Source organism: Elephantulus edwardii, unplaced genomic scaffold, assembly GCF_000299155.1.
Source record: "Elephantulus edwardii isolate Elephantulus edwardi_28Jun2011 unplaced genomic scaffold, EleEdw1.0 scaffold00002, whole genome shotgun sequence".
Taxonomy (NCBI): Eukaryota; Metazoa; Chordata; class Mammalia; order Macroscelidea; family Macroscelididae; genus Elephantulus; species Elephantulus edwardii.
Genome location: NW_006399752.1, coordinates 23,956,406 through 23,977,649, shown reverse-complemented (window position 1 = coordinate 23,977,649; position 21,244 = coordinate 23,956,406). Strand labels below are relative to the sequence as shown.

General features: G+C 35.6%; 1 protein-coding gene across 2 annotated transcripts in view; it reads right to left on the bottom strand.

Moving 5' to 3' along the window:
* The window catches only part of LAMA4 (laminin, alpha 4), a 229,742-nt gene that overhangs the window by 53,300 nt on the left and 155,198 nt on the right, over positions 1–21,244 (bottom strand). For both annotated transcript variants that reach the window (XM_006879028.1, XM_006879027.1), the window contains exons 14-23: positions 19,652–19,793; positions 19,013–19,109; positions 12,743–12,859; positions 11,679–11,858; positions 9,588–9,727; positions 6,273–6,446; positions 5,167–5,312; positions 4,159–4,321; positions 2,424–2,557; positions 1,832–2,003 (exon numbers count right to left, since the gene is read on the bottom strand). In XM_006879028.1, coding sequence (XP_006879090.1) covers positions 1,832–2,003; positions 2,424–2,557; positions 4,159–4,321; positions 5,167–5,312; positions 6,273–6,446; positions 9,588–9,727; positions 11,679–11,858; positions 12,743–12,859; positions 19,013–19,109; positions 19,652–19,793 — 1,465 coding nt within the window. The remainder of the gene's footprint in view (positions 1–1,831; positions 2,004–2,423; positions 2,558–4,158; positions 4,322–5,166; positions 5,313–6,272; positions 6,447–9,587; positions 9,728–11,678; positions 11,859–12,742; positions 12,860–19,012; positions 19,110–19,651; positions 19,794–21,244) is intronic.

Here is a 21,244-nt window from a genome sequence, read left to right as displayed (position 1 = left end):
ATCCTCACCCTTCTGCCCCCAACCCTCACCTCCTTGTACCCCCAATATGTTTTTCCCAATAAAAAAATATTAAAAAAATATTCAATTATTGTTCTTTTAAATTCTGTGTCAGAAAGTTCCATCAGACTTTCTGGCTTCAGGAAATCCACTGATACTGTGTCACTTCTTGGAGGTGACATCTTGCTTTGGGATTGTGTAAGGGTGTGATGTAGCCTGCTTCTTACATGACATTGCTGTGATAGAGTTTTTAATGCTTGAAGCAATAGGAGGCTCTTGGTCTGATGTCACTGTTCTGGAATAGGGTCGGACAGCTACCCTGCCTGGGTTTCTCTTTGAACTTTTGACTCAAGGGAAGATTTGTTTCAGTTCAGTAAAGAAATGGCCTGTGAATTAGCAGCCTCTTTTGTCAGACAACTGCTGCAGCAAAGCCAGTACAAGGTGCTCCAGGCTAACAGCAGCTCATGCTTTGGGTGTGGAGAGGAAATGAAATGGGTTCACCTGTGATACTGATGCAGTGATTACTAGTACAGTTCAGTGTGGTGGCAGAGGGTCGTCCTCCAGGCATTGGGGTTGGGGCGTCTAGGCTGTGGTGTCAAGGCCTCCAGATGGTAAGTCCAGTGGTGTGAGTTGGACTTCTGGGAAGCTGGGTGGGACTATAAGATGTCAGGGCAGGACCTCTGGTTGGTGCAGTGGGTATTCTGGATTATGGGGGCTGGACTTCCAGGCAGGAGGTCTGGGACTTCCAGGAAAAGGCTCAGTGGGCTTCCAGACAGTAGATGGGAGTGTCCCCGCAGCACATTAGGTCCTTCAGGCATGTTCAGTGGTTCAGGGGGCAGGGCCAGGTGCCAGGGCCAGGCAGTGGTGCCACGGTCTAGTGCTCCAGGCAAAAGACCAGTCCAGGACACACTAAGAAATTTTTAAGTCAGGAACCTACTTAATTAACTGGATGTACAGACATTAGTTTTGTAATTTTTTATATCCATATGAAATACGAGTATCTCTCATTGCTGTCAAGTCTGAATTAACTCATAGTTTAGTTTCTAAGTTTGTGAATAGCATGAGAGGAAATTGCCATCTTTCTCCTTTAAGCTGCTTATCGATTTGAAGTGTAGAGAGGCTTGGTCTTTGTGTTAGAAAACAACTATACTTAACAACTATACTACCAGAGCTCAAAGCACAGCATTTGAAAATAAAGGTGGATGGATGTATAATAAATATGTGAAGAGGTTTTTTTGTTTGTTCGTTTGTTTTTACTGATGATCCATGTGATTAAAAATAGTCAGCAGGCTAGGGTTAAGTTTTTGCAGACACTCTGCTCATCTATATCCTGGTGGTAATGGATTCCCCAAATTATCATAATTTATCATAGGGCGTGTTAACATATAAAAAAAATGTAGCACAGGGAGTGCATTTTAAGGCTACTTTTATGTATTCCTGTCATCACTTCCTCATAAGAAAATATAATTTTGCTTTCTAAACTACAAATAATGGTTGGCTACCCAATGTGGACAGAGAGTGGGGTGGAGCTCCCTGATTAAAACAAGCTTAGAAGGAGGAGTGGCATCCACTTCCATAATAGCTTGCCTCTGGAAACCAATGAACCTGGAGAGAGGATGAAAGGCACCCAAGCATGGAGGACTCTCCTTCATAGGGTTGCTATCAGTCACCTTTGACTCGACGGCACTTCACAACAATGACAACAACAACAAACTACAAATTGTATTTGATGGCATAATACACTCAGCCTGAAAGAAATTGTAGAAATATGCATATTAAAAAGTAAAGAAAATCTATGATGAGGAGAAGAGGCAGGATTTTCTGTTTTACTTACTCCATTGACCATCAGGAGAATAAGGCCATTATCAGCTGGTGTTCGAACTTCTATGTCGAAGCGAGTGACCTGACCAAATTTCCCTCTCCTTGTAATGTCTCTCACCACAGCATAACTAGAGCCATCAAAGAAGTAGCTGGCAGCCCGACTTTGAGTGAAGGCCAGTTTATCTCTGAAATGGAATTGTGAGGATCATAAGATCAATTCAGCTTTGATCATGTTTCAAGCCTATTCTCATATAGCTTTTAAATGAAGTCCTATCTGCATGGGAGAGAAAAGAAGTATTTCTAACTCTGTTTTTAATTAATCTTATCTTCATCCTATTTGTTAAGATAATAGATGACTCAAGCGAAACCTCTGTTTCCAGAATCCTAATTCATAACTGTAAACAAGTTGTTTAACATTTATATGAGGTCATCAAGGTCAGAGAAAACTGGCTCAGCAGGTATGCTTATTATGGAGTTTCCCCAAAATTAGTACCCCCAAAGAAAATATCAAGAACCTGAGTATCAATTCACACTTTTCCTGTTTACTGCCCTTACATGGCTATTGCAGTTCTTAGTACTCTTAATTTAGTACTCTTATCACTTACCGGGCACAGGGAACTGACTTAGAGGGGTCCATGTTATAGATTTGCTTGAAGTTGTATAAGCTGATTACATCATTATTCAAAGTGGCCAATTCTAAGCATCCAGTGAAGCCAGGCAAGTTTAAACTGGCAGGGAGCTGTGTAACAGAAAAAAACAAAATCAGCCATCCTGTGATCATAGAGAAAAATGGTCAATGAAACTAACAGCAGACCAAGGGGAAATATTAAATATAATTTATACTATCACTAAAATTAAATACCAAGCCAAATGAATATCATTCTAGACCCAAGTTTGTGCCTATTCAATGCTAAGTCATTATGATAGCCAGTGATTTGTAAATTGTGAATAGATTAGCAGAAATAAATTTCTTTATTAAGCATATATTAAGTGGTAGACACACACTCTCTAGACAGTGAATTCTGGCCAGTGCCATGAGGCATATATTGTGTACGTTCTCTTTATTTCTCTTAAGGTTGATTTTTCTCACTTTTAACATTTTTAATATATATGTTTTTGCAAATGCCCTTAAATCTTTTTTGCAATGAGGTGGGCATTATATACAAATTTAGATTGCATCTTATGGTTGACAAAACACTTCTGTGGAATTTTTAAACTAGATTTAAGCTTCATAAAGACTGTGCAAGAAAGGGGGTAAATCTATTTTACACATTCACATGTGAATATTCACATACTGAGATTCAGAGGGGTTATAAATTATTTAATGTCCCACTGAGAGTATACTAGAGCTTGGGTTCAAACCCAGGATAGTTACTTTGAACTGGAGAAAAGAAAAATAAATAACACGTGAAATGATAAAGAAATTTGGACAAGGGCTTGAAATATAGGACAATCATTTTAGTATCAAATAAAAGAAATTTAGGAACATGGAGAAGATCAGCTAATAAAAATGTATAAAATTACAAGAAGAATGGATAAAAGGATAATTTGCTGATTCACTAAGTACTAGTGTTTATGATTCACTACATATGTTTCTTAAGCATTAATTGAAACAAAATTAATATTAAGAACTTCCTTACAGTGCAGGGAATAAGACCATTTCATGATTCTGAAAGACAGCACAGGCTGAACTCCATCAGAGGCCTGATTAATCAGGAGGAAGTCTTTTGGCCAAAGAAACAAACCACCTTATGATCTGTATTTGTTCTAAGATTCTGGGTTTAACAAGTAGAAGTTTATTTGAACTACAGTCAGGGTTGCCTTGTGGCCAAACTTAGAAAGTAGAAATGTGGATGTTTTAATGTGTTTCTCACAACCATTATTAGGCAACATATTTTCACTCAATTTCACACATTTTCTTTCTTGACATCTTATTTCATGCCCATGTTAGCTGAGGAAAGTTTTTGAAATTGCAATCTGAACAGATCAAGACAAAATAAGAATTGTGGAGATAGATGTCCACAAGGTACTCCTATAAAGGGTGGGATAAGATCAATTACAAATGCATGCACCAGAATGAAATTAATGGAGCTTTAAGCATCAGCTATGACACTTTTTAAGCCTAAAAAGCTTTTTAAACCTAAAAAAAAGGGTAGTAGAGACTGCATGCATATACCAGATTTATAGACTTCTGCTTCAGAGATGAAGAGTCCCTCTCACAGAATGAAACTTTTCTTAAAATGATCATCAGTTCCCTTCCTCTTAAGAGTAGGTTTCATGAATTTAGAAAAGCAATCACTGCAGATTTGTAATATATCAGAATGTAGCTGAGTGTATCACCTTGAAGTTTGAAGGCACTCCACCAATATAAAACACTGTGTCGTCAGGGTCCAGATCCAACAGTGAATCATCTTCTGCAAATTCCCCCTTTTTAATGAACTTCTCCTCGGCGGTGCTACTTAGACTTGGGACTGTTAAAAACACCTTCCCATGTTTTCCTATCCTGTTGAGAAAAAGAATTTTTACTCTTTATCAGATAAGTTGCAGAAAAAGACATATTTTTCCTAATGTCAAAATATTAATACTCCCACATCACAAAATCAGTCATTTGATTTGTCACATTAATAAGCATTTACAGAGTAGGAAGGGAGAACAGGGGATTCTTCAGGGGAATTTTCACCACATGTCTATCAGTTTGTCATATCACAGTGGCTTATCTGTGCTGTGAAGCTGAAAGCTATGCCTCTGATATTTCAGATAACACCATGATCTCTCACAGTGGACAGGATTAGCCAATGAAAGCTTTATGAATTACCAGAGAACACTGGCCAATTATTTTTTGTGAGGGGTTACATGTAAACAGGAGGACTCAATTGCTAGAGAAGGAATCATGTTTGGTAAAACAGAAGGCCAACAAGTGTGAGGGAGATCTTCAGAGGGAGAGAGAGTGATTACGATAATGAACTTGGACAACTAAGATAATGAACTTGGACATGCTGGTGTTCGTAAAGATGACACAAACTCAGCAACATTTTATTTTGTTGCACAGTAAATGATCATAAGTAGAGTAAACTTACTGGTAACGATATCTAGATTGGAATTAGAAATCACTGGTTAGTCAAGTAGCATCTAATAACTAGATTACAATTTACAAATTATAACCATTTTTCTCCCTAAATATATTTCTCCTCTACCAGTGTTTGAGTACAGGAAGAAATAAAGAAAGAGGATGAAGAATACAGAGAAGGATATGTTATTCATAATTTCTACAGGAAGACTGAGTGTGAACACATTTGATATATTTCTTATAAAATGTGCCTCTAAACTATCTGTCATGGACACATTTACCTTTCAATCTTCACAATGCTGAAGTATGCAGGCCAAGTGCTCACTGGCTTGGAGTCAAGCGGGATCTCCACATCCTTATTCCCCAAATTATAAATGTACACCAGATTGTCATTTTTTATTGCCAGACCCATATATTCTTTCTTGGCCTGAAATGTTAAGAAAATACTTAAATAATAATAAATACTATCTTTCATATTAATTTCCTTAAAGGATAATCAGTAATACAAATGATTAGCTGTATATAGAGGACTCTGAGCCTGAATTATTATCTGGGGTACGTGTGTTTGGAGAGAGCTCTGGTGGTATAGTCCGTAGGGTATTGTGCTGCTAGTCCCAAAGACTGAGAACTACTTTGACTCGTTTGAATCCAAAAGCAGCTCCATGGGAGAAAGATAGGCAATCCTTCTCAGGCTATTTATAGCCTCAGAAAAACAACTGTCAGTTTTGAATTGGTTTCAACTCAAAAGCAGTGAGGGGCAGAGAGAGAGAAAGGGACACACAATCTTGTTTGAGCAATGGATTTTCCTCTTCAACCTGACTATGGCTGCATCAGAGCCTGTGCCTCCTATGTTTGCTGTAATATGCATCCTAGACCTAAGTAACTGTAGGATTATTTGAATTAGATGCCTGACAGGAGTATTCTTCCTGACAATCTAATTTCTATGTATCTTCAGGAGTTCTTAGCCTGTGCAAACAATTAACATGCTTGGTGGGAGATTCGAATCCACCTAAAAGTAACTTGTAAGAAAGTCCTGGAAAGTTGCTTTTGAAAAACCCGGTTTTTAAAATGCTATGGAGTAGTTCTATTCTATCACACATGGGTAGCCGTGGGTTGGATTGAACTCCACTGTAACTAGTTATGTCTCTTCAAACAGGATACACCATCAAATTCACATAGGCAACTTCAGAAATATCCCACATAGTGAAGGAATTGTTTACCCTTGAACCATCAATTTGATTTTGCCATTAAAAATATTTGCTTTTTCTGGCATTCCAGAATGGGAATTTTTGTTGTTTGCATCTGACTATTGTCCTTAGGAACAAAAAGGTGAATATAACATCACTTTTAATATTCCCTCCCCTTTTATAAAACTGGATGCTCTTACACTTTTGCTTCCGAGGTACAGAATAAATTGATCTGCAGTCCCACTCAGGTCTGGCTGCTTCACAGGAGGCTTCATGTACAGACTCAGAGACGTGAAGGCTTTCAAGTCATCCACCCTGGTCTTGGGGTGGACTTCGACAGCTGACTGGCCATCAAACATCATGGAGACTTGAATCTGGAGTTTCAAAATTATTTCATTAAAGTGCTCTGCATATACAAATATATTGAGTAATCTATTAGCTTTTTTATTGTTCCCCATGAGCATCCCTCATTTCAGATAGGTGTCTTTGAGCTTTCCTCTCTATTGTGCCTATTTATTCACTTTTAACATGTACGTCATAGTAGATACAATGACAGTAACAACAGCACGTGTATCTTGTGGGAAAAAGGACTTAAGGCTAATTCTAGAGAAAAGTTTAAATTTAAATGGGGTGATTAATGGGATTACAAAGTAGATCTAAGGATACAATGAGAATAAACTTGGAGTTCACAACAATCTACATTCTTGAATTATGTAATTTAAACTTCTTGAAGGACTTCCTGGATCAGCATTATAATTTACAAGGGCCACAAAAATTAACAAAAATGAATTGTTCAGAAGAAGTATAATTAATCATGCTTTATAAGACAGCTAGAACTTTCTCCCCAAGGGTCTTAAAAAGGAACCATGAGATGAGGCTAAAAAAAAAAGTCTTAAGTCTATATGACTGGGAGAGGGTCCAGATACGACTATGGAGTCTTATACTTGGGTGGAAGAACTGGCTGTGTCACTTAGCAGTTATGTGACTAGGAGCAAGTCACTTTCCCTCTGTCTCCTCATTTGTAAAATATGGGCATTTATTGTAAGGAAGAAATAGCTATAGAATGCTTCCTAGTGTTGGCTCTATATTGTATAATAACAATGAATTTATGCACATATTTCTTAAGAAGGGCAACATGATGGTGCACAATTCAATAAATGTCTTAATAGAGGGCTCTAGATTATACAGGGGATTCTAAGGAGTTGTGCTGCTAATCCAAAGATAGGCAGTTCTAATCCACCAGCTGCTTTAATAGAGAAAGATGGGCAATCTTCTTTTATGTGATTTACTGCCTCTGAAAACTCACTGGTGGTTCAGCTGTGGGTTGGTTTCAATTTGATGGCACATAACAACAACAACAACAGTAAGACATGGTTCAGCCTGTGGGTTTTTGTTTGTTTTTTAAACTGATATGATTCAGAGAGATGTTTTTAGAACATTTGTATGTGGATGTGTACACTCAGGTCACTTGTGCAAATACTTAAAATAATATTTATAATCAATTAATAAACAATATTGATTTGATTAATGTTGATTTTTCAGAGCATTCAAGAATATATTCTCATGATTCTGAAGTGCAGCTGTTTTGTGTTGCCAGATAACAAAAGATCAATATGTCCCAATAAATAATCAAGCAGTGATTAAAGAATTTTTTGTAAAAATAAAGAGTCTAAGAAGGTTGCATATCTCATAGAAAACATCTCACTTTGGGGAAATGAGGAAACAAACATCTAGTGTGAAGACTCTTTAGAAAATGTTTGTCAGTAAATAAAGACCCTGTTCTGTACTCACAGAAACTTAACTTTGAGAATTCCATTTCTTGAAGTATTTTTACGATTAGTCTTTTCTGGTATCATGCCCCAGGCATCTGAATTGGTAATGTGTAGTTAATGAGCCATTTATCATATGCCATTTAAAACTTAGAGATTCCCAAAGTGGTTGTTAGAAACAAGTCCCTTAAATCTGGCACAAAAGAGGGGTTTGATGACTACCAGCCCTTCATCACCCATGAAGTGAGACCCTCTAACTGCATATAACTGCTACCTCCTATTGAAGCTGACCTTGTTTTATCTCTTCACTGTGTACTTTTCTAACTGGTACTTGTGTAGGAGGAACTCTGTCTATTTTGGGGAGATTTTGGTTCAAGGACTTGGTGTGATTTGGAGGCCATTTGATATGCAACTTTGGCAATGCCCTTCAAATACGGATAGGTGACCTTACCCACTCCTTTATTCTACTAAAATAAAAACAAAATAAACATTAAATTTATTTCACACAAAACAAAACTTAGGGACATTTAACAAAAGTAGCCTTCATTATAAAATAATTGATGTCTAATTCCGTTTGCCTGGAAGCAGGAGCGGCATCCACTTCCGAAATGGCTTGTCTCCCGAAACTATGTACGAACAGTGCTCAGGCTGTTCGTTCATAGGGTCGCTTTAAGTCGTCTATGACTCACGGCATCAAACAACAACAATTCCGTTTATCTCTCCTGTTGATAATTAGAGCTGAGGAATGTTTGGTCAGTTTCTCAAGTACCAGAAACCATTTTATTTGCTTGTGAAACAATTCTGACATTTAAACAATTTAAAAACAAAGATGGCAGCCAAGGAAAAAAAAAGTCTTGTTTTGCTTCAAGAAAGCGTTAATTGTTCTGTCAGGAAATTTCCTGCCATGCTGGCTCTAGTTAGGATGTTGCTGCCCTGCGTAAGCTACTCAGAACAGATTCTTCAGTTTATACAGATCACCCTTATGTGATTCCAATCCTCAATTAAGCCTGTGGAATGGTCAGTAAAGCTTCTACATAATATATGCTTTACTGGAGGATTTCTTGAAGAGGTAAGACAGACGGATAGTTAGTCTATATGGTTATCACAACAGAACTCTCTTAAAACAATTATTAAAAAATAATGACTTGCATCTTCTGTTGGTGTTGGCTTTCCTTGATTTCTTTTGCTCCACTCCTTTTGTTGACTAGATTCTCGGTGGTGCTTAATCCTGGCTATACACTAGACTCACCAGGGGAACTTTGAAATTTTACTGGTCCCTCGGTCCCTGGGTTGCACAAATGATTTGTGATTTACTATTGACTTAAAAGTTGATGGTTTAAACCTACTCAGTAGCGCCACTACTCATAAAGATCATGCTAAAAAAATCTCATGAAGCCATTATTCTGTGGAACAAATGAGTCTGCAACTGTGAAGGGCTGGACTCAACCACAGTGCTAAGGTTTTTGCTGTTATTTTTTAATTCAAGTTTTTCCTCTAGATAGTCTGATTTATTGTTTTGTGGGTAGAGTCAGGTAAAGCTTGTTTTTGGTTTTGAGGTTTCTTTTTTTTTTTTTTTTTTTTTTTTTTCATTAATCAAGTTATTCTAATGAACAGCAGTGGCTGAGAACTACCAAGTTGAATGAGAGAATCTAAAGCTTCTGAGCTTTGGAAGCTGCCCAAGGAGTTGGCGCTTAGCTATTTGTTCTCATTACTACTGCATCATTGATGCCTCTTTTTATCAGTTACCTTACTGGCCACACTTCTGGTCTGAGCAATGAGCTCTCTGACCCTCTGGATGCTGGCAGAAACATTGCTTGCAGGTCGTTTTTGCTCAACTACACGGATTTGGTCCAGGAGTTGAGGGACAACTTCTGTCAGATTTCTCACTATGGTTAGAGGAAAATAAAATCAAACAAAAACCACCACAATATCTCAATATTACAGGCATTTCAATAATCAGATAAAGAAACAAGAAATACATGGTTATATCTGGGAGAATAATAAGACATCTTCTAGTCTACAAAATAATAACTAATTTGAAAACTTAATCAATGCTGATTTTGTGGCATCTGTAGTACCTATTGATCTAGAAACTGTATCAGATCAAGCTGACTTATAATGGACATTTCTAAAGGGCAGAACTATGAGGAATGTACAGATGCTCTTTTAACTACATAGCATAGGTCTTGCTTGCATTTCTAAAGGATGGGACAGGTCAAGGGGAGGCTTGGTGATTGGATATGGAAAGGTGATCTTCCAGAATATTCCGTTATATAGCACACTGCTGCTGCTACTACTACCGACCCCACAGAGACAAAGCTAAATGGAGGACAAGAGTCACATTCAGAAAGGTGACAGTTATGCTAAAATGAAGGTGGACAGCCATGGTTAATGGGCCCAGAGGAGGTCATACACACTTTAAAAAAATAAATAACACACATGTTGAAAAAACCATGTGTCACATGGATGTTATGTAGGTAAAGCTTTTAGAGCTCCTTTTTTTTAGGGGCTACTTTGCTTTATTTTTGTATTTTTCATGCTTTTTATTGATTTGTATACAAAAATTCATTTACATTATGTTTCATTCATGTACACTGTGTTGTACACAATCCTGCAATTACATTGTGTTTCATGCAAATATCCATATACACTGTGTTTTATACAATCAATCACTATTGAGCTAGGCCTATTATCACCCCATCTCTTCTGAGTCCCTGTTGAATCTTTCCTTTTTAAAAATCACTTGAGCACATGCATGGTAGAATTCATCTGCAGATATTTAAGAAATAGACATGAAAGAACTATCTTCCTATTATGGGAATAGGAATTATTTGGAGTATCTCCAAAACTTGGGATAAACTTTCAAGTGATATGCAGATCCTATACAGATTCTGAAAATTATTTCTTTAACAGTTTACATGGACTGAAGTTAACCTTTTTATGAAACTATGTTGCTGAAATAAAAGCTCTAAGCATTGTAAAGACATTGATACCTTATGATAGAAGAGTCTAAAGAAGAATGTGAGAATACTTGTCCCAGAAAAAAAAGGTGAGATTGAAAAAGACAAAAGTTCTAAGTAACATAGTAGTTTGAGTGATATGTGATTTTAAGCAGTTACATATAACTAAATTGTGGGATTTTTGTTTGAATTTGTGCATTCAAGTTGGCCACTATTTTTAGCGGAAATCAAGGGTCATGTTTGGCCATAACCAATACTTGTTCGTAATAACCTGCTTTATTCAAGGTGAGGATAAAATATGCTGTTTAGTACTAAAAAATGAAGTGTGACTAATTTTTAAACTATTTTCTCAAGATTAACATTAATCACATTTAAGAATGTTGCTTCTTGGAGTATTTCTAAGAGAAATCTTTTTTAAATGGCCAACCTGATATATAAAGCAGGCAAATTATGTTATAATATATATAATTATGTTATATGGTACTGGACCATATAACACTTAAAATTTAGAGTTTATAAAAATAATCTTGATAAATATTCTTTTCATAATGATAAAATAAATGCTACTGTTATCACACATACAAAAATTCTGACTATCTATCTGCCTAGTGCATAGTCACATTTCTTTCTGTTAGGCCAACTGAAGCAAGAGAAATTTTTTCCTTTCCTGAGATAACTTTCAGAATATTTCAAATCAAAACTCATGATATTAAAAAATATCTTCATAAAAAATATGCAACAATGAATGAATGAATGAAAATAATCCAACTTTTCTGTAAACTTCTGTTAAAAACACAATAAAAAAATTTAAAACAATGTATAGAATATAATCTCCTGTTGCTCAACTCGACCTAAACTCTAAGTTTCTAGGTGATACCTGCATCTTTAGCAGAGTCCACTGCAGTGTTGTAAGCAGAAGAGTCCAAAGTTTGAAGGTTCTGGGACCAGGTGGTTATGTTGTTAGCCATTGGGACGGTGACCTGTAGGACCTCCATTGCTGTCCTGTTAGCTTCTGCTAAGATCTGCTTGGACTGATCCAGGCGCTGCTGAGCATCACCTTCAAAGAGAGCACAGGTTTCACTTTGCAGAGAAATAAGGCATTGGCTGGAGGCAACAGTAGCCATTTAATCACTGGGATAAAACCAACTGTAAATGTTGAGCCTTTCAGCAAATGATTAGCTTTTAATATATGCTGATGATGGTACAACTGAGAGGCACCAGAATATGGTGAATAGCAGTAATAAGTGCTATGGTGGTGTACGCCTTGGGAATTTGCACTGCTAACTTAAAGTTACTCCTCTCTCATGGTTCAAATCTATCAGTGACTACATGGGAGAAAGATGGGAAATCTCCCAGGCAATTTACAGTCTCCAAAAACCTTCTGGAGAGTCAGCTATGAGTTGCCTTTGACTACAGCAATGAAACAGAAAAAATGCTGCGGAAGGTATGGCTATTTCCAGTCCCATATAAGAGACCACTATTGTTCTAGATTAGACTCAATGGTCTTTATATTTGCATAAGAACGGTATGACATGTAACGGACGGAATGCTTACACTTGAGGTCAGAGTAACATAATAATCAAATTATGGCAAATTGAATAATGAGGAAACAAGTTCACAAGGAAGCAGGTTAATAGCAAGCATGAACAAAAGGATTCCATTCTCTCTCTCACACACGTCAGATAGGAAGAACATTTAAAATTTTAATTTAAATTAAATTTTAATAATTGCCATTTTTTTGAGAGTATACTTGATTTTTCAACCTTTCTTCTTTATAGAAGAATACTTTTTTGGTAATGAACAAAATTTATTTGATTATCAGAAAACAATTATTTCTAAAAATTGACAGGTAAATTCTAAGGTTACCAGATCTTCGTAAAGGTTTATCTTACATTCCAGTAAGCAAATAGGTGGGACTGACATTTTACTTGTGGTCCTCACCTCTTTCGGCTGCTTGTAGGTGCTTAATGGCATCATTTAATCTGTTTTTCAGGTAATTCTTCCTGGCCAGAGCCTCATTCACACGCCTGCTGGTGTCAGCCACAGCCTCATCACTGCCTGTGGGGAAGAAGCACAACAGAGTATTGATGGGGCTAAGACACTTCTAAGAAGTCTCTTCTCCAACAAATAAAATTGTATTTTGTGCCATGCTACCACCTTTACTACTCTGAATCTAGGTCATTAATTCTGGAAAAGTGTATTTAGAACAAGAGATACAGTAGGAAGCTTTCAACACTTACTGAGAGTGATCCGGGAGTTCATAGAGTGACTCATAAAGATTGGAGTGGCAGTGGCTAATTTCTTTGATTGAAAAATATTAGCAGTCCTATGTATATCCCCATATATATTTGTAAATTCTAAGTATACTTTGTAGAATTTTCACAAGCTGAACAAAATATTACTCAAGCCAATAAAATAAATTATTAACACACTCCTAGCTTCCCTTGGGCTCCTATGATTAATTTTGGGAGCTGTTTGATACACAACAGATGGACATTTGTTAGTTATGTCTGTTTTCTAAACATTATTCAAGAGAAATGTTGCTATCTATAATCTTTTATGCCTCATATATCTTTGCCTTAATATCTGTTCATAATAAAACTTGACATCTGGTAGTTTAAATTTTACAGCTTTTAAAAACTATCCTTTGTCTTTCCCCTTCTTCTTTAATTTCTGTAGAAATTATAGAATCATCCTGTCAAATACAGAAGTACAAATTTCAGATTTTCTAAGTGGTATTGCATTACATCTATAACTAAATAGTGGAAAATTGTCAGTTTTATAAAGTGAGTCTTCCATTTAACATTTATTTAGATCTAAATTCTTTAGATTTCCATTTATTTGTTGTTGTGGGCCTCCAAGTCAGAACTGACCTGTAGATGACCCTCCAGTGGGTTTTTCGAGGAGATGGCCCATCCTTCTCCGGCAGCACTGCTTTTGGATTTGAACTGCATCTCTTCAGAATTGCAGCACAGTTTTTTACCACTAGGCCACCAAGCTCCCAATTTATTTCCATTTATTTTTCCCCATTTACTTAGTGTTTTAAATTTTTTCAATAATATATTACAGTTTTATATGTAGAAATCTTAGAATCCTTCATTAGATACCTAAGTATTTGTTAATTTGATGCTACTGTAAATGACACTTAAAAATTTAATTGTTATATATAGAATTCATTTGGAGTTTTATCCATTGTATTAGTAATGTGGGTCATGTTTATTGTTTCTACTCTCAATGGGAAAGATTTTAGTATTCCAGTATGAAAATATTTGCTCTATATTATTTTATTGCTTTTGTCAGAGTCAGGAAGAATCCTTCTGTTGCTAGTTTGCTAAGAGATTTTGGTGTTGTTTTTTTTTTTTAATTATGAATGAGTATTATTCTATTCAGGTGATTATCCTGCACCTAGTGAGATGATCATAAGACTTTTCTCCTTTGTTTTCTAAACGTAGTGAATTGAAATTGATTTTTTAAAAGATGTTAAGACTATCCTTGAAATTATGAAATAAATACAATTTATCTATGATGTATTATTAGCATTTCTTTGGTGCATCATCCATTTCATGTTGCACTAATAACCTGCATTTCTCTGGAAATCTGAATCAACCAGTGGTTACAAGAGAGAAAGATGGACAGAGTCCTGCTGTTAAGACTTACAGCCTCAGAAACCTGATGGAGGGTTGTTACGATTTAAAATTTACTCCATGAAAGTGAGATGCTTGAGATTGAGTAAGATGATTATAGGTTCTCATTCCTTGTTTTCTAGATGTAGTAAATTAAAATTTTTTTTAACGTTAAACTATCTTTGAAATCCTTGAAAAAATTAGTTATTACTTATATGTTTGCAACATTTGATTTAATTGTGCCTCCCTGAAGATTTTTGCATTTCTGCTTATATTTTATTGTTGTTGTGTGTCATTGAGTCAGAACTGAATCATATTTGACCTTCCACTAGGTTTTCAGAGGTTGCAAATTGCATAGGAGGAAGTTGTCTATTTTTCTCCCACAGAGCAGTTATAATAATATTATCAGGATCTAGTATACACATTTTTATCATGCCATAGAACAAGTTAGAGTCTCTTTTCTAATTTCTGAAAATGTTTGTACAATATGGTGGTGTTTCATTGTTACATGTCAAGATTAACACACTGGTGAAACTATTTGGGGATTAAGATTTCTTGGTCGTAAGGTTTAATTGCTAATACAGGTCTATTAAAATTTTTGGTAATTTTTTGTGTGTCCATTTTGACAAACTGTGTTTTTCATGCAAACATTTTTATTGACAGTTGGCTTGTGGCACAGTACCCAAACTGGGGTTATCTTTGAGCAATCCAATCTTTGTTATGTATTGCTATCTGAAGAAGAAGACTAATCTTACCAATAATTCTTCATTTCTAATTGTGTTTTGTTTACTTCCAGTGCTTTTTGACAGAAAGCTGGATTGTTTCTTCACTTCTTATTATACTTTCTCCTCTCTCTCCAGTGGCTTTGTGAAGATACCTTCCCTCCTGGTCACTTTCTCTTGGGTGTTTGGGTCATTGTTCAGTTTTCTTCACTCCAATATAACTTACCCAGCCCCACTTACATATGTATTCATATGACTGGTGCCTAGTTGATGCTGTCACCAAGTACTATCATTTCTTTCATACTTACTATGAATAATGGGAAACATTTCCCAGAATGAAATAAGGGACTTAAATACACTTTGTAGTTTTATTGCAGCTGTTCTTCCTTCTTTTTTTGCTTCAACTTTTGAATACAGTATTATAATGATCCTTCAGTTTTTATTTATGGGTCTTCTAATAGCAAAAAGCACTGGAGGATATACTGAGAAAGAGCATATTTGACTCTATATTTGGTATTCTTGCTAAAAATAGGAGAAAGAAAATCTATTTTGGACTGAACGTTTTAAAAAAGAAATACTACATAAAATTACTTGTCCTATTTGAATCTTGGTGTCTTAAAGAAACACTTTTCATTTTATAAAAGAAGTCAGTATAAAGTTCCTCTAAGTAGCCATTTTCTGAGTTTATTATGGATTTTTAACTAAATGACATAAATAATGAAAAAAAGGAAAGCTGTCAACAATAATTATTAATCACTGAAAATCACTTTAAAGTGAGAAAAAAGTAATCTGAAATGAAAATATATTTCTGTAGATGGATCTGTTCTGTAAATGGAGTGAGTCACACTCTCCTAACTCCTACCCCTTTGCAAGTAAATTTATGAAAGTTTTAATCACACAAGATTATGAAATAGGAGGCTCGATGTTCAAAATATTATGAGACTAAAACAGAGATATGTATTTGAACATTAAACATGGAACTTTGAAGAGATGTCATTCTTAGAATAGAAAAATTGGTTTTGTGGGGTTTACTCTCAAATCATAAAATATAAATTTGTCACTTTATCATGATGATATACATAGTCTTCACAAAATAAGGGAATAAAACAATGCTTAGATATGGCAATATTTACTGTAAAATACTTTGTTTACTAGAATTCTAATTTTTTTCTTTTTTGGGTTTAAAAAATTTGTTATTGATATTTTAATGAAAGTTTACAGAAAACTTGGATTTCCATTCATTCTTTGTTGCTTTAGAGAACTTTAAAATTAATGTAAATAAATAATTAAATACCATCGAGTTGGAACCAACTCATAGCTGACCCTCTAGCAGGTTTTCAGAGGCATTAAAACCAAGAGAGGAGATTGTCCATACTTCTCCTGAAGAGCAACTGGTGGATCTCAGCCGCATGCTTTTGGATTTACAACACAGCTTCTTACTACTACACTACCAGAGCTGGCAAAATAATTAGGCTTACTTAATTAATTAGTTCAGAGAAGTATAATAGCTTTGCTATTATCTTTTTTTATTCAGGAAACTAAATGATAATTGCTTTATGAATGTACAAAAGAGTAAAATGTTCTATATATGAAAAGCACAGTACTTTTTTTTTCTTTTTCATGGCTCTCATAAAAATGCAAATTCATATACAAGATTAATTACTTTGGTATGATTTTATGAGGTTTTCATTTCCAAACATGGTCTTCGTTTTTAGGTGTTAGCTAGAAGTTAGAGAATAAGTTTGTATTCTCATTAGTCAATACCAAAATATCCTCAGGAATGAGTTCACTACCCCAGAGATGAATAGAGAAATTCTCAATTAATTCAATAGTTTTGAAGACTAACTCAAAATTTTTAAAATTGACTAAAATAATTCTACTCCACCCCCACCCTTCCCATTCAGATGTGTTTGCTTTGTTGTTAGGCACTATAGAATTGGCTCTGACTCTGACTTACAACCATCTAAAGCTCCACAGAACAAAGCCCTGCTCCATATTTACAAGTCTTTACTATGCTTAAACCTGTGCTGCAGCCACCGTGCCAGACCATCTTAATTCAGGGCTTTTTTTCTCTCCCTTCCCCTTCTACTTTTCCCAGCATGATGTCCTTCTTCAGATACTGGTTCCTACAGATAACTAAGTTTCACCATTCTTGCTTGCACGTCTTCCAGAACAGATTTGTTTAGCTCTTCCGGCAGATCGGAGTATATTCAACACTCTTCACCAGCACTAAAATTCGGAGGCATTGATTCTTCTTCAGTCTCCCTTATTCACTGTCCATCTCTCACACACATATGATCCACTCACTCATTCCTGTGGATCTGGTGCTGCCTCATAGCTGAACCTCCAGAGGTTATAAATCACATTGGAAGACAATGCTCATCTTTATCCAGTGGACCTGCTGGTAGGTTCAGATTATCAAAGAGATGTTGACTTTGGGTTAGTAACTAATCTCCGTGACTAAAGCCATCAGAGTTCTCCGTATAAAGCAAATGCATATACTCACTGCTTAGACCAGGTGCATTTTAGTCTTTCAAGTGACATCTTTGCTCTTTGTCAAGTAGGTTCTTGGCAACAGATTTGCTCAATGCAATAGGTCATTTAACATCTTGACTGCTGCTTCTATGAGTGTTGATTATGGGGCCAAGTAAAAAGAAATCCTTGAAAACTCAATCTTTTCTCCATTTATCATGATGTTATTTATTGGTTCAGTTGTGAGAATTTTTGTTTTCTTAATGTTGAGATGTAATCCATATTGAAGGCTGTAGGTTGTTAGATATCCTAGCTTTTGGGAGTAAATCTTTCCATGTGATGACTATATTATTCCTAATATAGTAAACTACATAGAACATAAACTATCAGAAATTGCAAATAACCAGAGAGTTTTATGGTATCACACCACCCCAAGCCACACTCAGAGTGATGACATACTTCTTTGCGGTAAAACTTCAAAGGGTTTTCCACACTGCGCAAGAAAGAGTAAGTTGTGTACCATACAGTTCTTGAAAGTCATAATTGTGAAAATCTCTGAAGATACAGGACTGTGATTCAAAATCAACTTGATGGTAGCCGCCATCAATAATATTCATGGCATTATCTCCTTGAAAGTTAATACTCATGGTATTTTTTAATAGTCAGTGTTTTTGTGTTCGTGTGTGTGCGTGTGTGTCTGTGTGTGTGTGTGTGTGTGTGTGTGTGTATGCCATCAGATCTGACTGGTACAGGAGGAGATTGTCCCTCCTTCTCCAGCAAAGCATCTGGTGGATTCGAACCACGCACCTCTGGAATTACAATGCAGCTTCTTGCCACTAGGCCACCAGAGCTCGCCTAGTCAGTGTTTTTAAGGAGCAAAAATTTACATCAAACATTGAATTAATATGTTTTCAAACGCTTATATGCTTTGATGTTTCATTACAAAGGAGTTTAATTTTTTTTAGTCCCTATTACTTTAAAAGAACTAATATTTATTTTTTAATACCTTTACTCCAAATCCATTACAGGATCAAATATGACTCACAGTGACCTCAGAGAACAGAAATGACCTGTTGGGTTTCAAAGGACACACCTTTACAGAAGCTGACTACTTCATCTTTCTTCTGTGGAGAAAGTGATGGGTTAAAATTATTGACTTCTCAGTTATAAGCCAAGTGTTTAGCCACTGTGACACCAGGATTCCTTAAACAGAAGCTGCTAGCATATTATTCTCTTTTCCTAGACTTTTGAAATCTCTTCCCATATGCAGAAATACTATCTGGAAGAGTGTGTGTGTGTGTGTGTGTGTGTGTGTGTGTGTGTGTGTGTGTCCACAAGGGGGCGAAGAAGGACAGAGTTGTAAATTAGGAAGATAGGAAAGCAAAGATATTTACTTGAATCTGCCCTTGCTTGCAGATCTCTGGCTTGATTGAGAAGGTTATCACTTTCATCTTTATGGTAAATGATTTGAGTATCAATTCCACTCACAGCCTGTTGGGTAGAGAGAAAGAATTACAGCATGAGAAAGCGTTTCATGTTTTTATTTATTTATTTATTTTGTTTAAAGGAGTATATCTGCTCAACTCAAAGTACAATTCATAGTTCAAAACTGTAGTCATATGTGAACATGAGGAACTTATGTTTGTGGCATTTTCAGGATAGGGTTTTTTTGGGGTTTTTTTTGGTGGGCAATTCAGTGAACCTCACTCCAAAAAGGCCTTGCTATATAGAAGACATTAACATCTTTTCCAATTCAAGATATCTGAATGCAGGCATAATTCAGCAAGAACTAATCTCACACTTTGGTTCAAGAAATCTGTCTGAGAAATTAGCTCTTGCTGATTGGTGAACATGACATCTCAAATAGCTTATGAAGTTTTCAAGGCAAGTGAAATGGCCCTTTTTTAGAACCTCTATCCTTTCAGGCATTCATATTTTATGTTGGAAACTCAACAGATGACATTTGAAAACAGCAAAGTAAAAACTTGGGAAAGTCACCATATAAGTGAATTTTGAAAGATCGGAATACTTACATCATATATTCGGTCTGTGACATTCAGAGCTAATTGTGCTGTTTCATCAGCTTCATTGACATAATTGGCAATATTTTCATAGACATTTGATGCATCTAAAGCTTTCTGCACTAGCCCATTGGTATCTGAACTGTGCAAGTTCCTGTTAATGAACACAGTTTTCATTATTTCTTCTTCCTGGCTCTTTGGGAAATAAAGTCATTTATAAGATTTGGTTTAAATGATAAATCAGGAATCACTGTTACTGTCTTCCTGTTATTTATTCAAAGCCACCTGGCTTGCCAAGGCTTTCCTCAACTGTGTTTGCTGGAGACATATCTTTGACAAATATTTAAGGATACAAAAGTAAAAAAATTTTACAAATATTTATTACTTTTTTGGCTTTGCTGACTAGACTGGTAAAAAGATATATCAAAGAGCTTGAAATCATACCTTTGTCAATTTGATTTTATTGTAGGACATGGATGAGATACTATTTTTATAATAATAATAAATTGTCATTATGATGTTATGTAAGTATGATTTTAGAATGAAAAATTCATGATTAATTATATTTATCCATGAAACACAATGTATAAATCATTGTGTGTATATGCAAGAATTGCTGAAGAATAGTCTCAATTTCATGATGTCTACAAATTTGGATGCCCCCTGAACATATTTAGTCAGTAATATCTGGCACAAAAGAGACCTCAAAGTTATTTTATTCTGGCTTTGTTTCACACTGAATATATAGCATCATGCTAGAACAGTGTAATAGACTTGAACTTAAAGTATATTCTAGTATTCAAATCAATGGGGTATAGTTATTAAAATGACAAAATAATTATTAAGGGAGTCATAGAATGGATAGCAAAACAATACTCTATCAATATTGTGTATTTCCAGAAGTTTTATTTAATCAAAGGTCAATTTTATTGCACTGATTAAAAAATATCCCCTGAATGGCATTGAATCATCATTAACACTATCTTTCACACAGCAGATTTTGTGACATACATTACTTACTTTACACCCCCTGAACCCCACCCCCCAATTCTCAGGAGATCTAGGAGATTATTTGGCAATTTTGACAAACAGGGAAAACTGGCTACTTTTCAACAACAACAAAAATATTATTTATCTTTAATTTATGTGTAACCTGTAGTGGTTCTTGCTTCTAATCTACAGATTTGTAGTCATTTTCTGTAATGATCTCATTATGTGCCCATTATTTCAGATCAGTGAATTACGTTATAAATTTTCAGTACATTTCAATTAACATTAATTGAATGACCGTGGATTGTGGGATGCTGTTCTAGATGCTGTGAGGAAAATTGTCAATTGATTTTCCTTAAACAGGTGTTAAAATAAAATTGCCCCTGCTGGGCAATGCTAGAACATCATTTACTGGAAGAAAATTGCATGGTCAACTCCTAACTAGTTTTACTTCAGGCGCGTAAGTGTGAAAAGTTAATTTTGTCTATAAAATGAGTAGTTGATGAAGGTAGAAGTAGTCCTTGTAAAAAGATCTGATTTACTTGATATTACCTTATGCAGTAGTTTTGGTCTTAACAAAAATACTTTAGGGCACCGTCTTAAATTTTTTAATGT